Genomic DNA, 27,462 nt, shown 5'->3' on the forward strand with positions numbered 1-27,462 from the left:
TTTTCACTTAAAAAAATATTTTTTAATTTAAAAACTTATAAAAAAGTGGATTTAACAGTTACATTAATAATGCCTGTCTAGTAAAAGCTGAGTGAAAAATCCTGGCTTTAAAAAAAATTAGTCATGTATCCCCGCATTTATCTAGGAATAAACGTATTTGATACCTTTCTTTTTCATATGTTGATTGTACTTTACCATGTATGCATTAATTCTACGTTTTCTAATTTTTTAAGGCTAGATTATTTATCCATAAATAACAGTTTCTTTTCATTAAAATAGGTTTACAGAGTAATTTTAGTGATGCTACAATTTATTGTATTCACTATATTACAATTTTATGGTATTCTGTCATAGATTTATATTAATTAATTAATTAATTATTATTACAAATAAATCATTTCAAATTGTTATATTTATAAATCAGGTAAGTGTAACAATTAAACATAAATTCTGCAGAATTTTATTGAATAAAAAATATATATTTCATTATTTTTGTGTAATTTATTTTATCGCTACCTGTTGATTGTCCATTCAAATAAATTAAAAAAAAAAAACATAAATAAATCTAATATCACAAGGTGATATTTTCCAGTGTTACGATTTCTAAAAATTCACTCTCAGCTTTTATAAGACAGACTTTAGTACTAACGCTTTTATAAATTACGCCGATGTACCTGCGCAGAAATATTATTTTTGAATGGCGCGAAAATATCTCAGCCAATCATAGCGCGCGTCAGTCCGCTATTGGCTGTTGCCAACGTGTTATGCTTTATATGCACAAATTGGGATGATGCCTACGTCAAAAATAAATTATTTCTTAGGAATTATTAAAAAGAGGGTCTTCCCTCGTGAAACCCACATCCGCTGTTAGTTTTAAGTTTGCTAACCATTATAAATTATTATCGATTTAACTAAAAAAGTACGTCAAATTACGTCAAATGTTTATGACGTCTCATGTGAATTCCATATAAGCTCCCTTCCCAAGCGAGCGTTTTGACGTTTGATAAAAAGTCACTGATTTGGCTAGTAGTCATCATCCCTATTATGAACGAGATGCCAACGAGTCTCTGTTGTTCTTGTGTTTAAAATCTTAACGTCAAGCAATAAGGTCGGTATTTCCTTGGCATACAATCGCTTTTAGTTGACGTTTGGTTGCGGTTTTGCTGTGCAAACGAATGCCAATGCGAAATTGCCAATGCGACTTATAAAAGTGGTAGTACTGTACACGATATTGATAGTTAACTAAACGCTAGAGCGGCGAGAACTGGATCATAAGCTTGATGTCCTTTACAAGTACCTCGAGGAAGCCGCGCTGGACGGGCGGCTGGTTCTAGAACAATAATCAAAGATAAGATAAGATAATATAATTTATTTGCCAGAAAGTTGGTACAAGAAAGATGAAAGTTTATAATTAGGGCCCTAACTTTCTACTAAATTAATAGTGTGCAAATTTTTAAGATAAATACACAGACAGAAAAACAATTTTACTAACCTATCGGCAATTCGCGGGTAGTAGTAGGGTTTAGTGCTGTTTGACTTCATAAAGATTTTTTTTTAAATTACTACGACTTAATGAAAAGTGAACATTTTACACCAAAGCACTACATAAAAACTGAGACTGGTGTTTGCAATTAGCAGCCCAAATAGACCGTAGTCTGTGACAAAAATCATCGGCCTTAAAAGGTTAATTTATTTTAAGACATAATAAATCAAATTTTTTTGTAGTCTTAAGTAGAGTCCTACGTACCTTAGCAGTGTCTAAGAGTTCGTCAACGAATCTTTCGTTGAACACGGATAGTAGTTCCTTGCGGAGTTCCGTCGGCTCGTCGCCCGCCGCGCCGTGGATGGCCGCCGACTTTGATATCGCTACGTGGCAAAAAACAATGCGATTTAATTATTGTTCAAAGTCAAAGTCGAAATAATTTATTCAAAGTAGGTACTATTGTACCTACTCCTTATGATGGTCAGAATCTGAGAGTACGATATAGTGGTGATAATTAATTACGTATACTCAAAACTAAAGCTACGAGGGTTCCAAACGCGCCCAAGTCTGAGAAGAGCCCACAACAAACTCAGCCGGGTATTCTTTTTTTTTTAAAGAAATACTCGGAAGTTTTGTTGGAAAACTTGATTTTTTTTAATCATTATTTATTTTTTAAGGGCTTTTACAATCGGTTTTTTTTTTAATAACGAGCAAACGAGCAGGCGGGTGACCTGATTACCGCCACGCATGAACATTTGCAGCACCAGAGGTACAGCCGATGCGTTGCCGGCCTTTCAGGAATTTATAGGTCCGCCCCTTGAATAACCCCATGTTGTACTCTAGTGGGAACACCGCCGATGGGAGTTATAACAGTCCTATCGTATCGTATAACATAGATATTGTGAATATTGTCGCTTAAATTCTAACACACTCATAACTTGCCACTACTGAGCACAGCGGCTCGATTGCGGTAGAATGACAGCTAGAATGACACGATCGCAATCATCTCTGATCGGTTAATGCTCGCTTACTATTGCTTACAAAAAATGCATTGTTGCAAAAAGAATACCATAAATTCAGCCAATCACAACGATTGCGATTGTAATAATGATTGATTGATTCGCCTCTTCCGAAGATCTCCCGGAGAAGTCGACTCTCGCCTCTGTACCAGTTTATCACTACCCATATTATAAATATGAAAGTTGTTTTGGTGTTTTTGTTTGTTTGTTCTTCAATCAACAACAACAAGCAACAGATCGATGTGATTTTTTGCATGGGTATAATATAAAGACCTGGAAAGTGACATAGGCTACTTTTTATCCCGAAAAATTAACGAGTTCTCATGGGATTTTTAAAACTTAAATCTAAGCGAAGTCGCGGGCATCAGTTAGTACGTCATATAAGTATTAGTTGTTACGGCTATACTTGCGTATTTAGTGGATGTAAGCCCGACTAGTTCCGAATCCATCCGAGGTCCTTTTTCATAGACTCATAATTTAAATCACTCACAACAGCCAACTTACCCGTGTCCCCGTTGCTAACAGGTATTGCGGCGCGCAGGTACAGCCTAGTATGCGCCCACAGTAGATGCAGGGCAGCGTGCGCGGCTTGCTCGCAACACTCCAGCTCGAGGCGCCGAGCGCGCGCTCGAGCGCGGAGGGTGTGGACCACGCTCGCGCGCGCCTCTACTGGAGACGCGGGTGTTACGTCCTCACCCAAAAGCTTTTTCATATCTGTTTAAATTTTATATCAACATCATCATGTTCAACCTATCGCTGGCTCACTACTGATTACGGATATCCTCTCAGAATTAGGAGGTTTTGGCTATGGTCTCGAAGCGTTTTTTCATCACACGAGCGAAGTGAGGATTGGCAGAATTCACACACCTTCGAGAATATTATGGAGAACCGTCAAGCATCCAGGTTTGCTTAAAACGAACATAACTCCAAAAAACATTTATAGTATATGTTGACTTTAGGTGCTTTAGGCGATTTTGCGATGCGTAAAAACTTCAAGGTCGCATCAGCGACATGTTAATTTTTGGCTATGAAAAATTAATCTTAACTACTGAGAAATAAAGTTTAAATTAAATCACAGGAAAACCAAAAAGTTTAAGTTCACATAAGACATCGTTATACAATTCCATGACTCCACAACTAGCCAGTAAAAATTGAACTTTTTTTCAAATGATAGTAGTTATTTTTGTTTATAATTATTTTGATTTATTTATAGCACTAACATTCTTTTGAACTTTATTTCAAATAATAATAAAGATATTTTTGTTTATAATTTTAATTTATTTATAACATATTTTTTTAAATTCAAAACTTACCGCTGAGCGTCATGGAGTGCACTTTGGGCAGCTGATGATGCACTGTATCCAGCAGCTTGGCGTGAGTGTGCGACCGTCGCAGCAGCACTTGCAGAAGTACCAACGCGACGCGACCGGCGCGTCTTATCCCTTCAGACCCCGCCGCGCCCGACGCGCCCGCTTCCTCGAGCGTGTTACGTGCGAACATTAGTAGGTTCCATACGATCTGTGACAAACTTCTGATCTTAAAGCTCAGACTAAGTTATTAGATAAATCAGTAATTTTGTCTCGCCACTTTGTGTCAAAATGACTTTCTACACAACACAACTCACAACGATACAACAGAGAATGGCAATAGGTACTATAATATGGGCCGCCAAATTATTGGTATTGCCAATATGACATAAATTAGCATAATAGAGTGCTGGATATAATAGATGCTGGTTTAACAATAAACACCAATTTGGAATTTTCCGGAAACCCACATACACTGACACAACCATACCCGCTTCATCCTGTCACCCTTGGCAACATAAACTCGCAGCATTCCATAGTTATGTTCATAGGTTGCTGTCTATCCCACTTGAGAAAGAAAACTATTTAAAAGAATTAAAAATTATTTACCACATGGCTCAGGCAAATGGGTACAACATTAATATTGTTAATAATATAATAAAAAAACAACAACTACGACGGATCAAAAAGGATTTATATTCATCGCCATCAGATAAAATAAACAAATACAAATCCAGTCTAACCTATTTTGGAACAGTGTCCGAGCGTATAGCTAAGACACTTAAAGCACATGATATACATGTTGCATTTAGGACTAATAATACACTTAAAAATATTTGCAACGGTAAAGATAAATTAAACAACAAACAAAAATCCGGCATTTATAAACTCGAATGCTCAGACTGCAAAGCCACATATATCGGTCAAACGGGTCGTAAATTTGAAACACGTTACAAAGAACATTTAGCCGCGGTTAGGAACAACCAACCCAAAAATCACATTTTGCTAAACATCTCCTAGATAGTGGACACAAATTATCATCCGACCATTCATATAAAATCCTACACACTTGCGATAAAGGTCTTCGATTGAGCATGTTCGAACAATTAGAAATAATAAAACGTAATAATAATAATCAATTTAAATTACTCAATGAACAAGTTAATGTTTCAAATTCACCGTTGCTTCGTTTGTTTGAAAGGGGTAGACTGGAGGGGGGCGGGGGTAGTACAGGGGGTGAGGGGGGTAATGGGCGGGGCAACAGTTGTGGGACTAAATAACAGTATATAATACCGCGCATTTGATTAGAACGTCACTTGACAATACAGCATTGTAAAGTCAAAATCTCCTGAGGATGCTCCGGTGTCGGGGCGAAACGTGCGTCGAGAGTAGTGGAAAAGTCTTGTGTGGTGTTGCATGTGAATGGTGGTGGCAGTGCTTGCTTGGGAACTTGGCTTTATTGCTTGGTTGGGAAGGTAAGCGGTGCTTAGCTTGTAACTGCATGTTTGACCATACAGATTTATCCTGTTGGCGGATTATAGCAAAATAATTTTTAACTGTTTCCTGCTATAATAGAGTGCCTTTTGGGCAGCCGATGACGCGACCATGACAACACTTGTAGAAGTATCAACGCGACGCGACCGGCGCGTGTTCACTAGTAGATATACTAGTAATTTTGTCTTACAACTTTGTTTTAAATAACCCTCTACACCACGTGTGTCGCAACGATACAACAGAATAATCTCAATGGTACTTTGAACTTTCGACCTAAAAGCGTCCGTGTTTTAGGATTTTTGGAAATCTAACTGATTTTCAAAACCACTCGCGCGAAGCCGAGCGGGTCCAGCTGTACTAGTATATGACTCACTTTGTAGTAAATCCTTGCGTCATAGTCCGGCGACTCAGGCGGCGGTTGCTGGAAGCGCGGCAACAGAGCCAGCATCAGATACTGGACCCTCTGCACGCCCGCAGCGCTGTGCTGCAGCGCAGTGTCAGCCGCGACTGAACCGAACACCTCCCGGTTCGACGTGCGAGCTATCACTGATGTTAACGCTTCTAGTTCTATTAGTAATCCTTGCGGCGAGTTCGGGTGGGCCGCTCTGGAGACAAAGAAAAGTTTGGGTATTTCCATACATATTCGGGTCAATAAATCGAGATAAATATGAACGTGTGAGCATAAAGTTTTTTATTTAGGTATTTAGTATATTAATAATTATTATTTATATTTATAAACATAGCAAAAGACTGTTACTATCATATTATGGGCATAACGCTGTTTCTACATAGAATAAGCTAGCCAAAATCTGCTCGAAGGAGAAACAAACTGAATTCAAATCTCACCCGGCAAAATCGGAATACAAGATGTGCCTAATCGCCCGAGAATGTATAGAGACCCCTTTGAACTTTTCATAATTGAAAATTGAACACATAATTTACACCTTTTTTTTATTCAAACCCGTGGTTCCCCTTGGTCTGCTATTAACTTGGTAACACAATATGGGGGTGGAAAAACTAAGTTACAACAAGCGATTATCTCTTCAATATAAGATATGTTCAAAAAACAGGTATGGGTACTGAAACTATGACTTCTGGTGAATTAACCATGAAAATATATAGTTGAAATAAAAAGTTAAAGTGCGACTTACCTTAGCACCATATCGACGCACTCGAGATGGCTGAGCAGAAAGTGTGTGACGTGCAGGACGCAGCTGTGGTTCTCTGCGCCCAGCGTGGTCAGCAACGCGTCGCAGAGTGCCAACGCTGGGACCAATATGTCTCGAAACCTGCACCAAATGTGATATAATTTCAAGAGTTTCTAGATGTAATAATTGTATGAAATGTAATTTTTTGTGATGGTTCATATCCAGTTTAAAGGACTAAAAATGTTTCAAAAATGTTTAGGACAAATGAATCACTTGTTAAAAAACGCGTTTGCATTTTTACTTTAACTGTGATCTAAGATCTTTTCGAAACCATACCCTACTACTGTCTCATTAATTCCATGATAGATTTGTAGCCACATTGATTGCGGGCCAATGTTGTTTTCCGCCTGGTTCCGTCACTGTGGGACTTAGCAGTGTGGTATATTCTATTTAAATAAAAAATAGAGTATAAAACGTGTTGGTTGGTAAAAAAGTGATTCAATTAGAAATTATATTCAACACTTGATCTTAAGAAATTAAAGCAAACTTATAGCACTTGTCACCACAAATTATTGGACTTACCTATTGGCCACAGAAGGGACAAATTCCGTGTCTTGGTGGTTCCCATACCCCGTGTGTATATCGGGGTGACAGTCCAATACGCGCATGTTGGCCAAACATGACAAAGCACCTTGGGCCAATATCGTTTCAGCTCCCAGGCGGGTTCCCGCTATTTTGATTAGCAAAGCCATTTTTGATTCGTAGACGTATAATACTCGGAGCGATTTTGGGTTCGGTTCGAGTGCCTGTATAAAACGGCGTTTTGAGTTGGTTTAATTTGAAATTAAAGTAAGAGCAATGAAAATTTCAATATTGTTGTAAAGCTTAGAAATTTAATTTTATTTGAAATCTAAGTAAAATTATGAATATTTGAAGAATGTACAGCTCTAAAAAGAAAGTATCTACAGAAGAGCATGTAGTTTCTAAAATTATTGTCAATACCACGCATATTTTAGGGTGAAAATTCAGTGAAGTTAAATTATATATGTACAGTGCGCAATGTTTTCCCAAATTATAATTCATCTTAGGGGAAATTCAAGTGTATCTAAGACAGAATTTCGACGAATTTGGCTTTGGAATGGTGACTCCAAAGTTAAGTTTTTTATGGTACAAGATCTAATCATACACATATGAAAAGTAAACCGTGATATATTAATGTTTTTAGCAATAAGATGTACTCACTTCTCGCAATCCTTCGTCATCTTGCAGCAGGCTGTCAATTAAACTCCTCAAATACCCCTGATTGGTCAATGTATTCATCCAATCAGTGCACGGATTTATTTCGATCAACGTATCAAGACACGATAACGCAACCATACGACAAACATCGTGCCCCCCTCCAATACAATCGCTGCATACAATCGAGCACAAGTTATCCCCAAAACCGTTTATAACATCGATTGCCATCGATTTTAAATTCGATTCTTCTCGACTCGGCCTCGCTTTCGAACTATCCAATCGACTAACATAAGTCGTATTCCCTTCTTCTTCCGGATCCGCTGGGCTTTGCTTCAAATTCACAATATTCAAAAAGTTTAACAATGCCCCGTATAAATTAACCCGAATTTTCGGAGTCGAAACACCAGACACCAAAATCCAACTTAAAATTTTGTGTAATATGAATTTCAAAGTTAGGGATTTCGTTTGCATTATCTGGTTCGAAGGACCAAAAAAGCTGGTTTCGAAATCAGCTGATTTTAATGAAGATTCTCGTTTTTGGAGTATGTAGCAATGTCGGAGATTGACTAGTAATAGTAAAACAGTTCCAGAAGCTAGATTCCCGATTTGTGGTAGAACTTCAGCTGGGGGTATTTTGTTTAGAAGGTCTTGGAGTATATTTAGAATGAGATTCTTTCGGGATTCGACGTTGAGCAAGTCTTGGGGCGCAACGCAGAATAGTATTTCTGTGAGTTGTCGCCACGAGTCGTAGTAGTGGGACAGTGTGGCTGCGAGGTTTCGTTGTTTGTTCACTTCCGTTACGTAGTCCAGGACCTAGGAAAAATAACATATCACAAACATTATGTAAACGAGAATTATTTTGAATCAGCTGATCTGCCCCGGCTTTGCTCCGAAAGATTAAAGTTCTGGAGAGTGACATAGACTGCTTTTATCCCGGAAAGTCAAAAGGTTCCCACAGGATTTTTAAAAATATAAATCCACGCGGTAGAAGTCGCGGGCATCAGCTGATATTTAATAAAAAGCTTTTAACCAACTTTTAGCTATTTCTATAACATACTTTTTGTATTTCTACAACGACGAGTTCCCTCTGAGTAGAAGCGCGCAGCGACGCGAGTTCGCGCGTCAGTAGAGCATTGACGCGCGAAACACTGATACGCTTGCCGCCGAGACCTGCGCAAAAAAATCATTTATTATACATATGCTATTCAATTATACTTGTAAAAGTTTAATTGAGTAAAAACATTTTGAATTCAATTAAATATCTGTACCAAACGTCTAAATTAATTAAATGGATGGACTGTAAAACGCTATTAGACTTATATCTTCATTACATTATTACACAAATTCAACAATAAATAATTGACATTCAAAAAGTGTACAAAGTAGTTATTTTGCTTGCTTTTGAATACTTTAAGTACTTCGAGTTTGACAGACCCACACACTTTTGCATTTATAATATTAGTATTAAGATGTAAGAGTTTTATTTACCTGTAGGAAGGTCGCAATCCGCAATAGCCTGTCGTAGTTGGTGCGCGTGGAACAGCTCCCAGCGAGGCTCGGGGACCGCTTCCACGGTCACTGGCAAAGACTCCAGCGAACGACGGATCACGCACCATTCCCATACCTATGCGACATTTATGAAAGCGTGTAAAAACAAGAAACATAAGGTCAGTGCAGTTCTAACTGTGCGTAAGTCAAAAAGTCTATAGGAGAGTAATAAAATATTTGTTAGCAACCCTTGATGTATAATATTTTTGTGATGATATGATGTATAAGTTATTGACGAAATAATCTACGTTTTTTTTTATTCACTATAGGTAAGCGCTTGACCACAATCACACCTGATGGAAAGTGATGATGTGGTCTAAGATGGGACGCGTTTACCTAGAAGGAGCCTATTCACTCTTGTTTTAAAGATACGCGGATTGTAATTGGTAGGAAACACAGATCGCGGAAGAGTATTCCAAACCTTAGCCATGCGTATGAGGAATGAAGACGCAAAACGTTTCGTGCGTGTAGATGGAATGTCAACGACATAAGGATGGAAACTCGCCCGACGTCTTGCGATTCGGTGGTAAAATGGTGAAGGGGGGGACAAGATCGAAAAGTTCCTGTGCACACTCTCCGAAATATATCCTATAAAACACCGATAAGCCGGCGACCTTACGGCGGTGATCGAGACGTTGAAGTTTCGCCAACAAAGGAGAGTCTTCGCCTATAAGTCTTCTAACTCGACGGTCAACGGCATCCAGAGCCGCTAGTTGGTACTTAGCGGAGCCATCGGTTATGATTCTGATTGGTCGAATGAAAGCTTTTGAGATACTAAAACCCGCCAAAAATGTCTTACGCCCTGTTAGAACTTCAGTGACGGTAAGTCAAAGTAAATTCTGTTTACGGAATAGATAAAATTTAGTAGGAAAAACTAACGTTGAGTTAAATATAACGGCCTCAAAACAGCTGTTCTGTTTGGCGGCATTTTAAAAAAAGATCTGAGTTAGTCCAAGGCATGGCGGAGTTTTAGTTCAAAGACACTATACCTGTGCGTTCCGTTGCGGGGAATGCGTTAAAGCGGTCAGCAGCGCTTGCAGCGCCGCGTGGTGTCGGCCCGCGCCCGCCGCGCCCGCTTCGCACGCGCACGCGCGGATCGCCCACGAGCGAGACGATATCGTCGCCGGAGTTGCGGTCTGAAGACAATGGACACTTTTCAACTTACCACCGCGATTGGATACCAAGTACTATCGTTTCGATACCGAGTAAGTATCGCAAGATTGATTCGATGCTAAAAGTTCTCGGCATCGAAACTAAAGTATCGAGCACTTACTCGTAGGTATTTACTTGTATCGGAATATTCCTAATAGTACTACAACTTACCTCGAGATTAACGGTGGCTTTGACGTGTCTAGCGAGGAAGTAGTCCCTTGCTCTCAGGAAACGTAGTGCGGGCGGCGAAGTGGCGGGCCGAGCGCATATCCAGTACAGAAGGCGATAACAACTCTCTATTAAGGTAGTTGCTTCCCTGTCGGTTAGAAATGTACAAGAATTAGAATTTGAGAGGTTTCCTTACAAAGTTTAATAAATATTTTTTTTTTTTTTTTTTTTTGAGGGGTTGCCTTATCATGCGATCAGTCGGTGGACTATGAGCAGATTGGTTGGAGGAAGTTGGCGTTCATTAGGAGAAAACTTCCCCAGCGGGAAAACTCCATAAGTCTCAGCTAAATGTCTAGTATATGCTTTCTCTTTAGTCGACGGATTGCCTGTGGCATTGTCAGCTGCACTGCCAGGCGATTTGGGTGGTTAGTAAGCCTTGTTTTGTAGTTGCAACTATAAGTTAGAATTTCTTCCTTTACTGTGTTAATGTTTAAGTGCTCATGAATTTCCGATATTTGTAGGAACCATGGCGCGTTGGACAGTTGTTTCAAAATGTAATTTTGAGCTCTTTGTATAATTTGAATATTGGAGTTGCATGCTGATCCCCAAAGTTGTATGCCATATGACCATATTGGCTTTATTATTGCTTTGTATATCAGTAACTTGTTGTCTAGAGAGAGTCTGGAGTTCCTTGAGAGCATCCAGTACAGTCCTCTATATCTATGATAGATCTCATCCCTCTTTATTTGGACATGTTTCTTCCAGGTTAGCCTTCTATCTAAGTGCATTCCCAGGTACCTAACGTTGTCGCTTTGTGGTAGCTGATTGTTACGCAGCGAGACCGGAGGACAGTTTCCTCGACGAAGAGTAAATGTTATATGGACTGATTTTGAAGCGCTCGTTTTTATCCTCCATTTTGACAGCCATTTGTCGATCTCATTTAGTCCACGTTGCAGAATAGCTGAAGCTTCTTCAGGAGATTTACTGCGAGCAAGAACAGCTGTATCATCCGCAAATGTAGCCACAGTGACATCGTCAATTTGAGGTAGGTCACTTGTATAGATTGTGTAAAGCACAGGACCTAGCACTGAGCCTTGTGGCACGCCAGCTGTGATTGGGTGAAACGGTGAAGTGTATTCACCTTCTTTGACTTGAAATATTCTATCAGTCAGGTAGGATTTCAATAGACCGAAGAATGTATGAGGTAGTAGCGATTTAATTTTGAATAGTAGTCCTGTATGCCACACTTTATCAAATGCTTGCTGCACATCGAGGAAAGCAGAAGAGCAGTATTCTTTGTGTTCCAGTGCATCTCTTATTGTTCTGCATACCCTATGTACTTGCTCAACAGTTCCATGATGCTGCCGGAAGCCAAATTGATGGTCTGGGATGATACATCTTGAGCAGAGTTCTTTCATAAGCCTTTGCAACACAACTTTTTCACAAATTTTTGACATCACCGGTAATAAACTGATTGGTCTGTATGAGGTTATTTCTTGAACGGGTTTACCAGGCTTTGCTATCATTATAATTTGCGAGACCTTCCACAGAGCTGGGAAATAACCAACACGAATGATGCCATTAAATAAAATGGTGAGGAACATAATACCTTTTCGCGGTAGTTCCGATAGGACTCTTTTATCAATTAGATCAAAACCAGGCGCTTTCTTGCCATCCATACGTTTTATTATGTTAATAATCTCATTTGGGTTGGTTGGCGTGATGGGCAGATCCAACTGGAAAGGCTGACCAAGGACGTCTTCTATATCTGTCTCGTCACTGTCTGGATCAGTTTCATTTGGTGTGAATATTTGGGCCAAGTGGTTTCCAAAAGCATCAGCTTTTTGTTGCTGGCTTCTGGCCCATGTGTTGCCCTCCAATCTAAGTGGTGGCTTGGGGTCTGTAGGCTTATTTAAGTTTTTACACGCACGATAAAGGGAGTAATTAGTAACACTTGTTGCTGTCAACGATTCCAGATATGATTCTGTTAGAGTATCCTTTGATTTAGCTATAGCGTCTTTAAGGTCCTTAATTGCTTTGTTAAGTACTGTTTTGTCTTCTGGGTGTCTACTAATGTGCCATACTCTTCGTAGTCTTCTTTTTTCCATTATTTGAAGTTTAATTTCGGATGGAACTGATTTATGTCTCGGTAAAGAATTGGATATTTCTGGTGTACACTTCCAACAAGCTGACTGAACAGTAGTCATAAACTTAGTAGTAGCATTATCAATGTCTTCCTCAGATTTAAGCGCTATTTGTAGTTGAAGCTCATCATTTACTATACCACGAAACGCCTCCCAGTCAGTTCTTTTGTTATAAAGTTGTAGCCTTTTCATACTGTTTGTTACTTGGGCACTCATGGTCAGTATCACTGGGATATGATTTGAGGAACCATCTAAGGTTGAACTGATTGTGAAGAAGAGTCGAGACAATCCCTTATAAATGAAGAAGTCTAGAACATCAGGCAGTCTATTTGGGTCTGTAGGCCAGTGCGTGGGTTCTGGTGTTGCAATAGTAGTAAGGACGTTTTTATCCACACTCTTCTTTAGTTCCCTTCCTCGAGTGGTTATTAGCCTGGAGCCCCAATGGAGATGCTTGGAATTCCAGTCACCACCAACAACAAAGCGGTTACCAAGGCTACCAAAGAACTTTGAAAATTGTTCCTCAGATATCCTGTGTTTTGGTGGACAGTAAACAGCTGAGATATTAAAAGGGCCATTTTTGTCCGAAATAGATACTGAAGTTGCTTGGATTTGTTCAGTGCTGTATTGGGGTAGTTCATAGTGCTCTATTGTTGCTTTTATGATGACCGCAGTTCCTCCATGTGCAGTTCCATCTGGGTGATTAGTGTGATAGATATTATACCCTTTTATCTTTATCAGACTGTTACTAACAAAATGAGTTTCTGATATGAGGAAAATATCAAGTTTGTGCATATGAAGTAGTATTTCTACTTCATCTTTGTTGGGAGATAATCCATTAATGTTCCAAGTACCTATTTTTAAACCTATTTTGGTGCCTTTGAAATTAACGTTGTTATGAGTTGAAGCAAGGTACTCATTTGTTGTAGGAGAAAATCAATTTTTTCAGATTGCTTGATAAACATGTGTTCTAATGTTTTATATGCATTTGATTCTGTATCTGACTCTTGTGGCTTTGAGTTGGTAGCTTCAGCATATGTTTTCTTTTCTTTTGGGTTTCGATTGGCTGGTGGTCTGCTACTGACGGAATTTAAATTAATTGGATGAGATATTTTATCACTGTCTTTGAATGTTTGGTGGTCTTGCCCTTGTTTTTTAGGGTATTGTTTTTTGGTTTTCCTGTTGAGGATTTCTTTGTACACCTCACACCCTTTGTAGTTAGCTGGATGAGGACCCAGGCATAGAGCGCACATGGCTGGTGTATTGCGATCAGTTTTTGTGCATGTTGAGGTTTTGTGAGCTCCTGCACATTTAACACAGCGGTAAGGTTTCATGCAGTAGTTTTTTGTATGTCCATACTGTTGGCATCTTTGACACTGAACTACTGCTTTTCGTTTTCTCGGATCTTCTATGATTACCGTCTGGTGATATAATAAATATTTAATACCAAAATTTCATGCCTAATGTCACCGTTTATTATTACACTCCAAAAGTTTGAAGCAAAGCTATTAACGGATAGTTTTATATGGGGTCTCAAATGGTGAAAAGTGAAACTAACGAGCGAAAGCAACTAGAAACGTAGCCGATTTGCTGAGCAGCGCGTATTGTTCCCATAATATGAATGAGTGAGACAAAAGAGTGTACAAGAGAGAAAATTATCAGTTAAAATAAAAATACTTTATCAATTCGCACTTGGTCAGAGAGGAGGACTATATGGCCAACCCCTTCTCCTTCTGAGAAGAGACCCATGCTCAGTCACTACTGAGCACGGGCACGGTTGATCCTAAAAAACCTAATTTATGAAAGTGTCATTACAAGTGTTAAAACTGTTCAGCAATTTCTAGTATGTCATGTTGGAAATTGCTGTTGTGTCATTTTGTTGCTACTGAAAAGAGCTTTGTTGTCTCGTTTTTTTGAATAATAAACCAATTCCCGAGCAAAGGGGGAGAAAAAATACTTATTGAAAACCAAAATACAATATGAAAACATTTTCATTTACTTTTGTGTGTTCCCGCTGGGTGCAATGTAAGCTTCGAGTATGTCCAGTATGGAGTGAAAGCACGTTCGAGGCGCGCCCGCGCTGCCGGCTTCTTGGAGTACACTCTTGGATATCTGCAAAGATGCATTCATTTATTACATTTGCTAAACATTTTTTTTAATGTATTGCTGGCAATCCTTCGACATGGCTATCAGTGTCTTTAACCTTATTCTTTTTAGATTGTCATGTAACAGGTATTTTTTTTGTGTTCCTTTTATTTCTACTTGCACACTTGCTTAAAAATGTGCCAAATAAAACTTCTACAGTGGATGGGCGCACATCGGCTACTATTTCCGGAGCGTATTTTCCAACCAAAGTGTGTAAAGCAAAAATTCAGCCTTCTCCCTGAAGAAAAGGATAGTATTACATTAAAGATTACTTACAACAGATAAGCCATCGAATAAACATTACCTCCTTCTGGTGTAATCGGGTAAAAACAGGATTGTGCTCATGTCACCGTGCAAGTAGTATCTGACTAAAAATGTGCGAGAAGGTGGCAAAAGAAGATGGCAGCTTGACAACAGCCATTCTGTTTGGCGGCCGGAACAGTTCCGAGTTCCTCTCAAGTCACGCCTAAAGAAGTTTTACTTCATAAAATCTTAGTTGACTATGGACTCACATCATCGTGGAGGTTATATCCCAGTAGAAAGTGCGCGAGGCTGTGAGGCGCGGTGGGCAGAAGCTGCAGAAGGAGCAAAACAACCCCCTCCTTGGCCGCGCGCGCGTGCTCCGCGCCGCCCGGGCACACTTCCCCCGCTGCCCACTCTTCCGCTTCCAGGCACTCCACAAATCCGTGCCTGACAATCCAAAACACATGGCAATCAGTATTCAGATATAAAAGAAAGAATTCGCTCAATATCAACTTGGTGTCCATGATTTAAAATTATGACAAGTTTCTTTTTTTATTACCCGACTGCGGCAAAGCCAAAAGGAAGGGTTATGATTTTAGCAATGTATGTATGTATGTTTGTATCCAGATTCTGTGTAATCCACTGTAGCGCCTAAACTACTGGGCCGATTTTGATGAATGAGGTGTCAATTGATTCGTCGTAAAAGTCCGGGTGACATAGGCTATATTTTATACGAAAAAAATTGACCTAAATGATGTTACATCAAAAAAGTGGGGGTCTCCAAAAAAATTTTTGCTATTGTATCGAGTGAGATGTCAAATGAAAGAGTGAAAAAATTTGAGATCATAAATATAAATGTATACCAAGCAACAAAAGTTTTACTATAATATTTCAGCGTTTATTAAAACGATCGCAGTCAGGTTTTAGTTTTCAACTTTATCTTGTTTATATCTCCAATAGTAATTTTGAAAGAATTCAGTTTGATAGCTAAGCATTCCAAAGTGGACTTTTTCTGCGTGGAACTAGAATTTTGGTACTAAATATATACTCACCGGATCTCTACGGAGAGTTCATGGCGATGTAGCACCGACGCGAGCAAGTGTCGAGCACAAGAGGGAGATTGTAGGGCCCGGCACAACAGCGCGACGGCCTTCGCGGCTGCCTCTGGCAACACCGCGCCGTGCTCCAGGACTTTGCAGCATGTCACTAGACGATCGGTATTGTCAGGCCCTTCCGGAGCTGTATGAAAATATTTGAAATTCATTTTTGCGTGTGCGTACGTGCGAGTGAGAGGGAATGATTAGCACGGCCTTTTGGGTTGAGTTGTCAAATTCAAATTCAAAATATTTTTATTCAATTAGACTTTTAAAAGTTCTTTTGAATCGGCAAAAGCATCTACTACTGGTTCGGAATGCCTTTCCTACCGAGAAGAACCAGCAAGAAACTCGGCGGCCGCTCTTTTCAAAGATTTGATATGTAATATTATGCCATGTATAAAAGCAATCGAGCTCCCGCGCATTGCTGGAGCGAGCTGCAGGTAAAATCCACGCTTTTTTATCATTTAAATAATCTTCGATTGTATAATATGCTTTTCTCAGGAGCATAGTTTTAATAGATTTTTTTGAACCTGTGTAAAGGCAAGTCCAAAATTGATTGTCGTTTTAACATCTCCCGGAAGTTTATGCCATTTCGCTGTGACATACATACATACCCAAAATAAGCTTAGACAGTCCAACGACCAGCACGCCCCGGCCCGCCTCCGCCGCGGCCGCGTTGAGGGGCCGCTCCAGCGCCAGGGCTCGCTCCAGGATACTCAGCGAACTTATGAGCGTTGATTGAACGAATACCTGTGCCAAAGGGTTTATGCGTATCGTTAGAGATACTATAATATAAATGACTAGAAGATATTCGCGACTTCGTCAGCGTGGATTTCGGCTTTTAAAGATCCCATGGGAACTGTTTGATTTTCCGGTATAAAAAGTTGCCTATGTGAATTGCAGGGACGCAAGCTACCTCGGTTTCAAATTTCATGCAAATCAGTTAAGCGGATGGCTATTTAGGGATCCCGTGGGAACTCTTTGATTTTCCGGGATAAAAAGTAGCCTATGTCCATCCCCGGGATATAAGCTAACTCTGTACCAAACGTCAAAATCGGTTAAACCGTTGGGCCGTGAAAAGGTAGCAGACAGACAGACAGACACAGTTTCGCATTTATAATATTAAGTATGGATATGGAAGTATGGGTTATTTAAATGATAAGAAAGCTTCGGAATGAGTTGCTTAACGGCTTTGATAGTTCTAATAAGTTAAGTAATTTTGTGAAGTGGTGATAATAAAAGGAATACCTGACTACAACTGTAGCGTCCACAGGCAATCTGAGAACCACTACATCGCAAGACTGTAACGATGTTGTATCACAGAATTGTTGTGCAGACAGAAAAATAAATAAAACAAGGGTAATCACTCACGTGTTCAGGCGCAGTCTGGCGGTCCATCAGCTCATGGGCCTCGTCCAAGGTGGTGAGCACCAGCCGCAGGAACTCCGACTTGGTGTGCAGCTGCAGTAACAGACGGAACCCTGGCGGCGGGTTCACGTCCGGCTCTCGGTTCGACGGTGGGAAGTCGGCCGATGACGGCTCGTACTGGTCGAGCCAACGCGCGAACAGGCGGAAACTGATTGATAACACCTGAGAACAATTTGAAATTTACTTTTTACTTTTACTTTTTTTTATAAAGAATATTAGCCATGCTAATCATGACTAATACTCCCCTTTCCCCTCCAATTAAGCGTAAAGCTTGTGCCAGGAGTGGGTACGACAATAGTGCAACGGGTGGGGTTTGAACCGCCGACCTTTCGGAATTCAGTCCGCTCCTCAACCGTTGAGCTATCGAGGCTCTAATAATAAATTATTAAATACTGAATGATGCCCGGGACTTCGTTTGCATGAATATATGTTTTTTTAAATCCCGTGGGAGCTCTTTGATTTTCCGGGATAAAAAGTAGCCATGTGTTAATCCAGGGTATAATCTATTTCCATTTTTTTCAGCCAAATCTGTCCAGTAGTTCTTGCGTGAAAGAGTAACAAACATACACACACACATACAGTCATACATACACACAAACTTTCGCATTCATAATATTAGTGTGAAGTGTGACTAGATGATGCCCGAGACTTCGTCGGCGTCGATTTAGATTTTTAATTAAAAGATTTCGTTGACTCATTTTTCGAGATATTCCGGGATAAATAGTAGCCTATTCCTTCCCCGGGATGTAAGCAATTTCTGTGCCAAATTTCCACCAAATCGATTAAACAGATGGGCCGTGAACAGCTAGCAGGCAGACAGACGACAGACAGACAGATAGACAGACAGGTAGGCAGACAGACAGGCAGACAAATCTTTCAATTTCTATTACTCCTAGTCAACAAAATGTATTATGTACATACCTGCCACTTCTCATGAGGTCTGGAGTAAGGTCTATGCGGGGCCGGTAGCGCGAGACGATTGAGCGCGTGGTCCACATAAGGATCCAGACCGGGTGGTCTTGTACCAGCGCCCAGGGTGCGCGGAAGCGGCGCCGCGGCGCATAACGAGTCTAGTAATGTGAGGAATGCGCGGGATAGCGGGTACTCTTCTACGCGACATTCCACCTGGATGAAAAACAATTTTTTTAGGCATCCCTATCCCTTTCTATCGCTCAAAATCAACGTTAGTAAGAAAAAGAAAAGTAAGTTTTTCAAATCATTGTTAAACATGCAAAAAACTGACTTACCTCCTGCAACTCAACATTGAGTGCCCTTTTATCCTTTGATACGGAAACCAACTGTGCGGCCTCCAGTGCGGCCCAAACACGCCCCGCCGTGCCCGGTGTACCGCCCAACGCCGCGAGCGTCAAACACAACTCAGCTTTCAGTTGTAATGGTACGTGGCAGCAAATTAGACCTTGAAACGAAAAGGTAAAAGGAGTTCATTAGAGGCGCGCCCCAATCAAACGTAATTTGGTTCTCTTCTCGAATTATTAATTAATTAAAAAATTAACCAATCAAACTCAATAAATTTTTGTGAACACTCTAGAAATTATTTACTGCGTACTGGGTACTATAAATCCGGTCCCATCCCATCGTACAAAAAATAACACTTTATAATTTTCATGTTGGCCATTTTTATTATTTTTTGTCATAGCTGCAATAAAAATACACATTTTGTGAAAATTCGAACTCTCTATCTATTACGGTTCACGAGATACAGCCCACTGACAGAGACGGACGAACGGACAGCAGAGAATTAGGGTTCCGTTGGCAACCTTCGGGTATGAAACCCTAAAAATGTGTAGTTTTAAAGTTACACAAGAACAAATCTTAGTTTTGAAACATTGGTTTACTGTATTGGATTTTTTAATACATTCTGAGACAGTTCATACATACCAAACATGCAATTAACTGCATCCCACTGCAGGTTTTCGCATATACTTATGCAGGCCGCTTCGTCTGTGTGAGCCACGGCCGCTATCAGTTTTAAAGCTGCTATCATCGCTTCTACCTGAAAACGAACGAAGGTTGTAACTGACCCATTTCTTTAATCTTCTTGTCCTTTCGTATGGATTTGCTGAATGTCAAAATAATAATTTTCAGTCTTCCCCATGACTTTGTCTATGTGGATTTAGATTTAGTGATTCGTTGGAATAGAATAGTCGAAAATGAATGCTTTAATTTAAGAGCATTTAAATTTACTCTTATATTAATAAATGTTATACTGATAAATTTCAGGTCACCCAAATAATAAATAATATGAATCGGCCCCTGCATCGCACTATTCCTAATTTCGCATTTTTTCGTCGTTTTTCTAATACTCACCTCTTCTTGTCTAACCAGCAACCGACCGGGTCTTGCCGCCGGAGTCACTATCGCAGAGGCTCCTAGAGATGACGAGTGGAGGTGATCGGAAAAAGGCGCTGGGTCGGCTCGGAGATTTCTGTAACAATCAATTGTATGTGTACAATGTCCAAATATACAATTCGTAATGCATGACCATGATGGGTCTGAATTGGGGAATTAAATAAAAATTCCAATTTTTTTATTTATTTATTTTAAAAACACAAGCAGGCAATAATATGTTCTGAACATAAAGTAAGTACGAGTAAAGTTAACACAACTTTTAGGCCTGTATAATCCTTGGTATAATCTACCTACTACCTACATTCTAAATTTCAGCCGAATCCGTCCAGCAGTTTTTGCGTGAAACAGTAACAAACATACACAAATACATACACACACTTTCACCTTTATAATATTAGTGTGATTTGTACTATACAAGCTGGTACTTACCGGTGGTACAATGACAGTGCCGTGAGCAGATGGTGCGCGGACAGCGCGTCCCTGCGTGCTAGTAACGCCCACGTGTGCTTGGGAACGGCGAGCGCTGCGAGAGCGCGCAAGTATGCGGGCAATAGGGCTGCCACCACCACCTCGCCCGACAGACGCACGAACTTGTACAGCGTGGCTGCCCTGCCGCCAGCCCTGGGTCACAGAAAACATACAATTCCAAACATGTAACATATACGATAGTAATGCATATGGATTAGTTAAGGCTAATATTAAAGATCCTGAAGTATCAGGTGGTTTCTAGAGAGGGTTACATGAGAGACGCTCCGCAGTCCACGATAGGCTGACATGTCTGTACTCTTTACTAATCAATAAATCAGCCTTTTTGCCTCCACTGCTGATCATTCGCGTTCCAAAGAGCGCGCCACCACACGCGGTACTCCGTCTTTCTCATCCACCTATTCCCGCCATCTTCTCAGGCCAGATTTTTTCTGTCAGAAAAATCTGAAATTTTAGCTGACCATTTCTGTCAGAAAATTTGAAAAACTAAATAAATTAAGTTGTGTGTATTTCAGTGTTATACAGACCTGTAGTTGTGTGAAGATGTGTCACACGCCAACCAGTAGTCGCGACGCAAGTTTAACGGGTCCCGCGCGTACAAGCGCTCCACGCAACGCAGCAACGCTTCAAGTCGAGACCTCGTGGCCCCACCCGGCGCCGTCAGTCCTTCGGCCATGTACATTTGCGCTGCTCGGGCCGCTTCCTCAGCCCTGAATTAACAAAATTATTTAAAAAAAAAAATAACACGTTTTTAAAAAACGTAAACGGTAAATAGCACTTGGCTATTTCCAAATGATGTGTAAATATGCACTAAATAGATTTAAAAAAACTTTGGAACTAAAAATAAATTCTACTTACTTGACCCTCATCTCCATGAGTTTGGAATGCATGAGAACAATAAAGTCCGTTATCAGGGAATGTATGCGCCTCTGGTAGTATTCTTCCGAAGCTACCAGATCAGTGGACAGAATGGCCTCATCTAGATATTCAAACACCTGAAACAAAAACCTGTCATTGTAATTATTTTGTTCACACATCTGATATAGTGTCCTCAACCCAGAACTATTTTTGTTATGTTCCTGGCCTGACTGGGTTACCTGTGTAGTATGAAAGAATACGATTATCTCATTCATCAGATACATTATGTTCTCGATTACGAGAGAATGACAGCTACTTGTCACGATCGCAATCACCTCTGACTGGTTGACGCTCGCTAACTATTGGCTACAATGCATTGTTACAGCAAGAATAGCATAAATTTAGTCAATAACAACAATTGTGATTGTAATAATAATAGGTGCAGGTTTTACTGAATCGAACCACAGATTTTTTATGTGGAGTGAACTTATAGTACATATTGTGTTGTTAAGCACACGTGCTGAACTGTGCGTGCATGAATATTTGTTGTGTGGACGTGACTGTTTGGGTATTTGGTTGCGTGAACGCATGTATGCATTTCCCTATGTTGTGCGTATATGTGTGGGTGCTTGCGTGTATACGTACGTGTGTGTATGCGAGCGTGCGTGTATGTGCGTTACGTACCCCTCCATCAATCGCCGCATCCACCAACATCTCATCTTGATCCAGAAGCTCAGTCTTTGGCTCAGTTCTCCTCAACAGCGACACTGGCGCCCTCTTCAAGGCCGCTAGGGCCAAGCCCAACGACAACTGACACAAAGCTCTAAGCCCAGAACTGTTCTTGTTATCTTCCTGGTTCTGACTTGGGTTGGGCTGGGAGGGTGGTGAGAGCTGGTCTAGTAATACTGATATTAAGTCTGGATCCAGAATTAGGGGTAGCTTTTTGGCTAGTTCTTCACCGTCTTCTCTCCTAAAATGATTAATGGGGAAATAATTAACATGCTTTTCATCTTTTTCTTTTATCTGGGGGTTAAAGCGTAAAAAGTTGTTACAGAAATAATAATGAAAGTAGATTTATAACGTTATATAAAGCTCTTCCCCTTCACAAAGGAGGAGACTTTAAAGTAAGTTTCTTAAGAACCTTATCTTAAGATAAGTTTTAGAACTTTAGGTGTTTGTGATTGTTGTTTTTGAATATGATTGTTAAATGCATACACTTTTCAAACCCATCAATCATTAAGTAGAACATTTAAAAAGGAGTAGAACTGATTACATTTTATCATGAAATGGAAAACCAGGTGAGGTTGCAATCAAGGGCTGACTATCTAATTAAATTTTAAAAAAAAAAGTCAGAAGGAAGATAAGAAAATAATAGGCATTGTTCAAAAAACTCCCCTTACCTGTGTAAAACAGATAGATCCAAGGCATACAATAAAGCCATTTGTAAAGCCAATGATATCTCATCCAGAGCACCGGTCGGCCCTTTGGAAGGTGACGTCATTTGCTGCAAATGAAATACATTAGAAATAATTTAGGAAAAAAAATTCATTAAAATCTGTATATATACCAATGTTATAAAAGCAAGTGTGACAAACATGATGTGTCTGTTACCTTTTCCTGACCCATCAGCTTAACCGATTTTGACGTAATTCAGTGCAGAGATGGTATAATAGGCTACTTTTTATCCCAGAAAATGAAAGAAGTTCCTCCCGGATACAGAATTCGTGGTTAGCATCTAGATGCTCATTTATATAAGTACTTATATTTACAGATCTTTGTCCATGTAGATGAAGGTTTTTATAGATCCTAGAGAAATCTTTCCGGGATAAAAAGTAGCTTATATTCATATCCGGGTACCTGTTTAACAAATAGCTGGAACATGGATTTAGGCTTCTACAAATTTTATGGGAACTCTGATTTTCCGGGGTAAAAAGTAGCCTATGTCCATCCCCAGGACACAAATTATCTCTGTACCTGTCAAAATCAGTAAAACAAGCGGGCCATAAAAAGCTAGCAAACAGATGGACCCACACTTTCACACTGGATGGATTGGATTCGCATGGATATGAATTGGACATACTTCAGATAAAAGCCTGAGCAGCGTGTCCCTTTCCAAACCACGCTGAGCTGAAGCCGCGAACACAACTCCTGCGAGAAGTTTTCTGCAAAATTAAAAATTCTGTAAGATTATAGCAAAAACAAAATAGTTGTAATAAGTTTTAAGTAATATTTTGAAACGGTGATAATAAAAAGGATACTTGCTGAGATTGTTATGGGCTCCTCTCAGAGCAGGGCATATTTGGAAGCCTCGCAGCTTTAGTTCTAAGCTTATGTAGGCTTACTTATCACCATTATCAACTGTCCTAGTGTACATAGCCAGATACGTATGACACCACTTCACATACCTCGTGTTCTGTATAGTGCTGACGAGTTTGACGTGGTACTTCCTAGGCGGCAGAGCCCTATTTCGTCGCAGAAGGTCGAGCTCCGTGTCCAGGTCGCAGCGCCGCAACGCGTCTAACACTCCCCCCAGCAATCCATCTGATATCAACTGTCCTACGTAACGAGATACGTATGACACTACTTCCTCGCGAGCGTTTATTGACCTGGGGATGAAATGATATGGGTAACTTGACCTGGAGATAAAATTATTCTTATGACCATATTAACCTGGCTAATAGCTAAACGGATTGTGAAACTGAAGTGGCAATGGGCAGGGCACATATTTCGAAGAAACTATAGATGTTGTGGTCCAAAGATACTAGAATGGCAACCTTGCACCGGAAAGCGCAGTATCGCAGGGAGCCGCTGGATTCAAGCGGCGCAAGACGTGGCTTGTAGATGTTCCTATACAAGACCTATGTCCAGCAGTGAACTACGGACGTGTATCAGTTGATAATGATGATGATGATGATATTGACCTTGATATAAAACGATGATGATGTTACACCTTGGGTATACACTGGGGTCCCAAGATACTAGAATTGCGACCTCTTGCTAAAATTTCAGCGTCATACAAGTTGCAGGAAGCCGTGGGATTCAAGTGTTGCAAGACTATGGTGTGGAAGTCCCTACACAAGACCTATGTCCAGCAGCTGACATCTATCGGTTGATAAAAATGATGATGATGTTGACCTGGAGATAAAACTATTGATGATGTTACACTCACATCAACTTGAGGTTCAAAGTGATTTGAATGGAATGAAAGAGGTTATGATCAAAACCTGAGGGTGCAATAAACTGAGGATACTTGTGCTTCAGGCATTTTGGCTTTAATGCTTAAGTGGAGGAAGCGTTGGGATAACCACCCTTTAGGTATAAGATGTGATGTATGGAAAATTTACAAAATAAACCTTTTTCTTTCTTTCTTTGAACTTACCATGATACACCATCTCTGGCCATAATAAGCTCTCGTAGGGCTTGCACTAGGGCTCTTCTGCCATCGTAGTACAAGAACACAGCAATCAAGCCCCGCGCCAGGCCGGGTCGCCGCGAACTCTGTCTTTGAGCTGTATGTAGTAACTCCAGGCAGGCAAATTCATTTGCATTGTACATATCTGGGAAAAGTCAAAACTATAATATGTATAAACCTTCCTCTTACAAAATAAGAGGTTATGACCTTTGTAACCTATTTACTTACTTCATTTCATTTCATTTGTACCAGAAAGTTGTAAAAATAAAGAGAAAAAGAAAGAAGTGGACAAAGAAGCACTTATCTCTATAAGAGATCTCTACCAGTGACCCTTGGCAGTGCGAGAGGTTGTAAAAGGAATAGAATAGGTACAACAAAGATAGAAAGTATTCATGATTAAAGCTTAATAGATATTATGTTATATTATATTATATTCAAGTACCTATACCTAGAAACTGGATAAGCAAGAATTAACCTGATTCCTCTAACTTTTGGTAATCCAGGTTAGAATTTATATTTTATACATACCTGATATAATGATAGCCTCATCTACTAGTTCTTTGGACAGGACCGTCCGTCCCACACTGGGCAGGTTTACGCCTTCAGTTATACCTCTTTTTATTTCTTCCCTGCTTGCTGGATTCTTTGCCTTTAACAAAGACATACATTAATATGATAAATGTGAAGTGTGTCCATAATATCCCTAATATGTTTTGATAACCTTTTCACCCATAAGCTTTTAATAAGCTAAACCAATAGCTTTAATAGGCGTTTTTGATAAGCTAAACCAATTTTTGGCAAAGAGATTTGGTCTACATCCCTGACACTGAGACTTTTTATCCCAGTAAGTCAGAGTTCCCACAGGAGTTTTAGCAGAGCATGGTTTTCAACACTAAGAATTTTGAAGGCCTTATTTACCCTATATTATATATTGTTAAGTTACATATTCATTGCTCATATTGTGGTTACTGTTTGATTGATTGCATTTATGAGTCAGGTCTAATCTTTCTATATTATATGTAGATTTCATTTCACTATCAATTTTTTTATTCACAATCAATGAGAAGTGTGAAAAATGGGATATGCTTGTCTAGAAGAGACCTAATCATTCTTGTTTCAAAGATACCCAGATAATTATAATTGTTAGGAAAAATATCATAACTTATCCTATATTTTTTATATCATAAAACCTTACAGGATTCTTCAAAAGTGACAAAAAAGTTTGTTTGTGTCTTCTCAATACTGATTCAAATGTGTGAACGGCATATGGTGCTCCGCTGCTCTCGTTTGTGAGGTAGCTCTCTACTACTGCTGCTAGCTCCCTGTAAGGAGTCCATAGGTCTTCTGTTGTTGTCCCTGCAAATATGTTTACACATAATTCCTGCTATCCATCATCATCTCATGAGCTATCGTCTCAATCCAGTGCCAACTATACTAAGTATAGGCTTGGCACTGGCAAATGAGAATGGTTAGGCCACAGTCCACCACACAGACCAAGTGCAGATAGGTGAGAACTCTCAGACATGCAGGTTTCCTCAAAATGTTTTCCTTCATTGTTATATTTAAACAAGTTATATTCAACTGCTTAAACACATAACTCATAAAACAAACTGCATGCTAGCTTAATTGAATTCAATTTTGTTTTATTTTATGGTGTGCAGCTGCATCAGACGGGACATATATTAAGTATAATATTTGAAAGGGTTCGTTTTAGTTAGTTTAAGGATAGTTGAAATCTCATCTACAGGCTGATTTGATTGTATATCCGAAACACCAGGCCATCTAAATAATAGTCAACCATAAAACTTAGGTAGCAAGATTTTCTTCACTTTTTTGCTTATATTATATTCTTATAGTATTTAAACGTATTTTTCATGGCGCTTTTTGATTTACTAACAAATTCAAGTCATCTAGCCTAGTATTATTTGAAGAAATAGATGTAGCCGCCAAAGTGCTAGGTTAGGTATCTGAATCACTTTAAATAGTAGCTTACCTTCGTTAATATCCATTGTTAATAAAACAAAATCAGCTAAAAAATTATTTCCTTAAAACTATCGGTCCCACTTTACGGTGCAAAATACGATTTCAAACAATAAAATGAATAAAATTATCAAAGTATTTTGAACGCCGACTTTGACACATTTTTGATTTCCCGAAAACGGAAAGTTGGTAGGTTGGTAGCGCTGTTGAAAATCTATATTCAAAACATTGTCTATCAGTGTTGCCATTTGCAGATAGTCAATTGTAACACAAGACATCTCAAAATGTAACATTTTCACGAGAAAAGTAACATTTCCTTATTTTTCGTGGAAAATAAAAGTAATAAGGTACACAGGTTAATATGGCACTTTATTATACAAAAATTTAAACAGTTTTCTTGTCCCATTAGTTAAGCTTAAAAAGAATCGTAATAATAATTGTTGATTGAATAAATTGACTGCTGATCCTGAAAAAGAAAAACAAATCAATATGTAAAATAATAATATACCAACGGATCTAAAAATGTCTTTGAATAGCTATAACTTATTTTGTTAGTTAATCAATTTATAATACAAGTGTAAATTAAAAATTTATATCACCCCAACAAGTGAAGGTTACATTAACTAGAAAAGAGCTGATAACTTTCAAACGGCTGAACCGATTTTCTTTTATTATAGCTAAGAACACTCTCCATCAAGCCACCTTTCAAACAAAAAAACTAGGTAATTAAAATCGGTTCATTAG

General features: G+C 39.5%; 1 protein-coding gene across 1 annotated transcript; it reads right to left on the bottom strand.

Annotated features, from left to right (window-relative positions):
• LOC123864878 (nuclear pore complex protein Nup205) lies at positions 1-26,901 on the bottom strand. The gene is made up of 32 exons (XM_045905604.1): positions 26,732-26,901; positions 25,934-26,094; positions 25,267-25,387; positions 24,706-24,883; positions 23,732-23,932; positions 23,407-23,488; positions 22,727-22,830; positions 22,011-22,296; positions 21,327-21,463; positions 20,996-21,178; positions 20,412-20,603; positions 19,941-20,058; positions 19,512-19,626; positions 18,860-19,029; positions 18,534-18,737; positions 17,556-17,774; positions 16,799-16,934; positions 16,140-16,326; positions 15,357-15,534; positions 14,699-14,811; positions 10,562-10,706; positions 10,228-10,374; positions 9,179-9,314; positions 8,748-8,860; positions 7,694-8,503; positions 7,034-7,257; positions 6,455-6,592; positions 5,677-5,908; positions 3,816-4,020; positions 3,007-3,216; positions 1,748-1,866; positions 1-1,330 (listed from the first exon to the last, which is right to left on the bottom strand). Exons 1-32 carry the CDS (start codon positions 26,745-26,747, stop codon positions 1,250-1,252), a joined length of 5,661 nt encoding a protein of 1,886 aa, XP_045761560.1. The 5' UTR covers positions 26,748-26,901; the 3' UTR covers positions 1-1,249.
• Between the last annotated feature and the right edge of the window lie 561 nt (positions 26,902-27,462).

This window comes from Maniola jurtina, chromosome 4 (assembly GCF_905333055.1).
Source record: "Maniola jurtina chromosome 4, ilManJurt1.1, whole genome shotgun sequence".
NCBI classification, from domain to species: Eukaryota; Metazoa; Arthropoda; class Insecta; order Lepidoptera; family Nymphalidae; genus Maniola; species Maniola jurtina.